Source organism: Ornithodoros turicata, chromosome 4 (assembly GCF_037126465.1).
Source record: "Ornithodoros turicata isolate Travis chromosome 4, ASM3712646v1, whole genome shotgun sequence".
NCBI lineage: Eukaryota > Metazoa > Arthropoda > Arachnida > Ixodida > Argasidae > Ornithodoros > Ornithodoros turicata.
In genome coordinates, this window is record NC_088204.1 from 59,133,732 (window position 1) to 59,136,019 (window position 2,288).

A 2,288-nucleotide genomic window follows, 5' to 3' on the forward strand; every position below is an offset into this window, starting at 1 on the left:
ATTGCTTCCATGAAGCCTTTTTATTTATTTCTTATAAATTCTTTTTATAAATGTTATTTTTGATTTTATATAAATTTCATATTACATATTGTATACTTATATTTTTATAAATTTCATAAACTAAAAACTCAAGTTACACGGCCCCTGTAAGAGTGCCCTTTGCAAATGGTTTGGTAACGTGTCTCGAACTGTAAAGGTAAGAGGCAATCGAGAATGCTGCAGACAAGGTTGCAACTTACATATTGCTTATCACGTCCTACATACAAAGTGATTTGTACAATAATTCCTGAGCACGGCATTAATCCCGAGGCTGGCCAGTGATGTCACCCAGGACGACAAGTCCCATAATTGCCTTTGTAGCAGTGCAGCACCTTCATCCACATCGCTACTGGTGCGAGGCACCACCTCACGAGCACAATCATTAAAGCATCAGTTGGGCTCTTGCCACTAACCGAACAGGTTGTCGTTATTTAGAGCTCCCAACATTGGTGACCGGAACGTCGAACGTAAGGATCGAACATCGTCCTTAACCGCCATGTCCGTCGACCATCAAGCACACCCACCGCCTCCATCGAACCCATCCTTATCTGCAGTGGCTGTCAAGTTACCACAATTTTTTGACTGCAACCCGGCCGTGTGGTTTATCCAAGCGGAGGCGCAATTTCATCTCGCTGGCGTAACATCACAACTGACGAAATTTTACCACGTCACCTCCGCCCTCACCCCAACTGCGGCCGATGAAGTGTACGACGTCCTCGCCAACCCCTCGCCAACCACACCTTACGACCAGCTCAAGCAAGCACTCCTGCAACGCACCACCTCCTCCAGCCGGTCCCGCCTTCAACAACTGCTATCCGCTGAAGAGCTGGGAGACCGCCGCCCCACACAGCTACTTCGCCGAATGCAGCAGCTGCTTGGCGACAATTCCGCTACCATGGACGACGTTCTTCTCCGTGAACTATTTTTACAACGTCTGCCACAGAACGTTCAAATGGTTCTGGCAACAGCAGCGAACATGTCACTCGACCAGCTGGCTACGCTCGCAGATGCGGTTGTTGAGGTCGCCACCCCGTCCATCGCCGCCACCGCTGCACCACAACACCCCGTTTTTCCAACACCGTCTGCAGCGGCAAGCTCTTCTGGCTCTCCGCAATTAGAAGAGCTTTGCCGAGAGTTCCGCGCGCTTGCCTCTCTAATTGCAGCATCACACGCTCCACCGCAGCAAACTCGTCAACCCTACTGTCGCCGCCGTTTCAGTCGAAGTCCACGGCGCTATTCTCCCAGCCGCTCGAATAGCAGAGACCGCAACGGAAGCCCGGCGACGACGATTTGCTGGTACCATCGCAAGTTTGGCGCCGAGGCCCGTCATTGCCTACTACCATGTTCTTGGCAGCAGGGAAACCCGCCCGCGGGCCATTGATGGCGACCAATGGTCCATCCTCCCAGTCCAGTCGCCTATTCTATATACGGGACAAAACATCAGCCCGCCGCTTCCTTGTGGACACCGGCGCGGAGGTGAGCGTATTGCCAGCGAGCGGAAACGAACGCCGACAGCCACCTCTCTTCCACCTCACCGCTGTTAACGGATCTAAGATCCCCGTGTACGGTCAACGCTCCCTCACGTTGAACCTGGGTCTCCGCCGTGTGTTCCGTTGGCTCCTCCTGGTTGCGGCTGTCTCTCACCCCATTCTCGGCGCAGACTTTCTTAATAACCATCAGCTGCTCGTCGATATGCGGAACCACCGACTCATTGACTCTGCCACCAGCCTCACTGTCTCCGGCATACGATCGTCCCATCAGTCTCTGGGCGTGTCAGTCTTCCAAGCTGATGGTAATCCCTACCTTGCCGTCCTCAAGGAGTTCCCTCAACTCACTCGCCCACCAGATTGGTCGAAGCCTGTCCCGCACAGTGTGGTCCACCACATCGAGACAAAAGGTCCTCCCGTCTTCTGCCGCCCCCGTAGACTACCGCCGGAGAAGCTGAAAATTGCGAAGGACGAATTTGACCACATGTTGGAAATGGGCATTATTCGTCCATCATCAAGCAGCTGGGCCTCTGCTCTCCACATGGTCCCAAAGAAAACCGGTGACTGGCGGCCATGTGGGGACTATAGAGCGCTTAATCGGGTTACCATCCCCGATCAGTATCCCATCCCTCATGTCCATGATTTCACGGCATTCCTTCACGGCGCGACGATTTTCTCGAAGCTTGATTTGGTGCGCGCTTACCACCAGATACCCGTTGCGGAAGCCGACATCCCAAAAACAGCCATAACAACACCGTTTGG

The 2,288-nt window shown here is 53.1% G+C and overlaps 1 protein-coding gene across 1 annotated transcript; it reads left to right on the plus strand.

Moving 5' to 3' along the window:
- Positions 1-535: 535 nt before the first annotated feature.
- On the plus strand, positions 536-1,443 carry LOC135393238 (uncharacterized). Its single transcript, XM_064623723.1, has one exon. It carries the CDS (start codon positions 536-538, stop codon positions 1,418-1,420), a length of 885 nt encoding a protein of 294 aa, XP_064479793.1. The 3' UTR covers positions 1,421-1,443.
- The last annotated feature ends 845 nt before the right edge of the window (positions 1,444-2,288 follow it).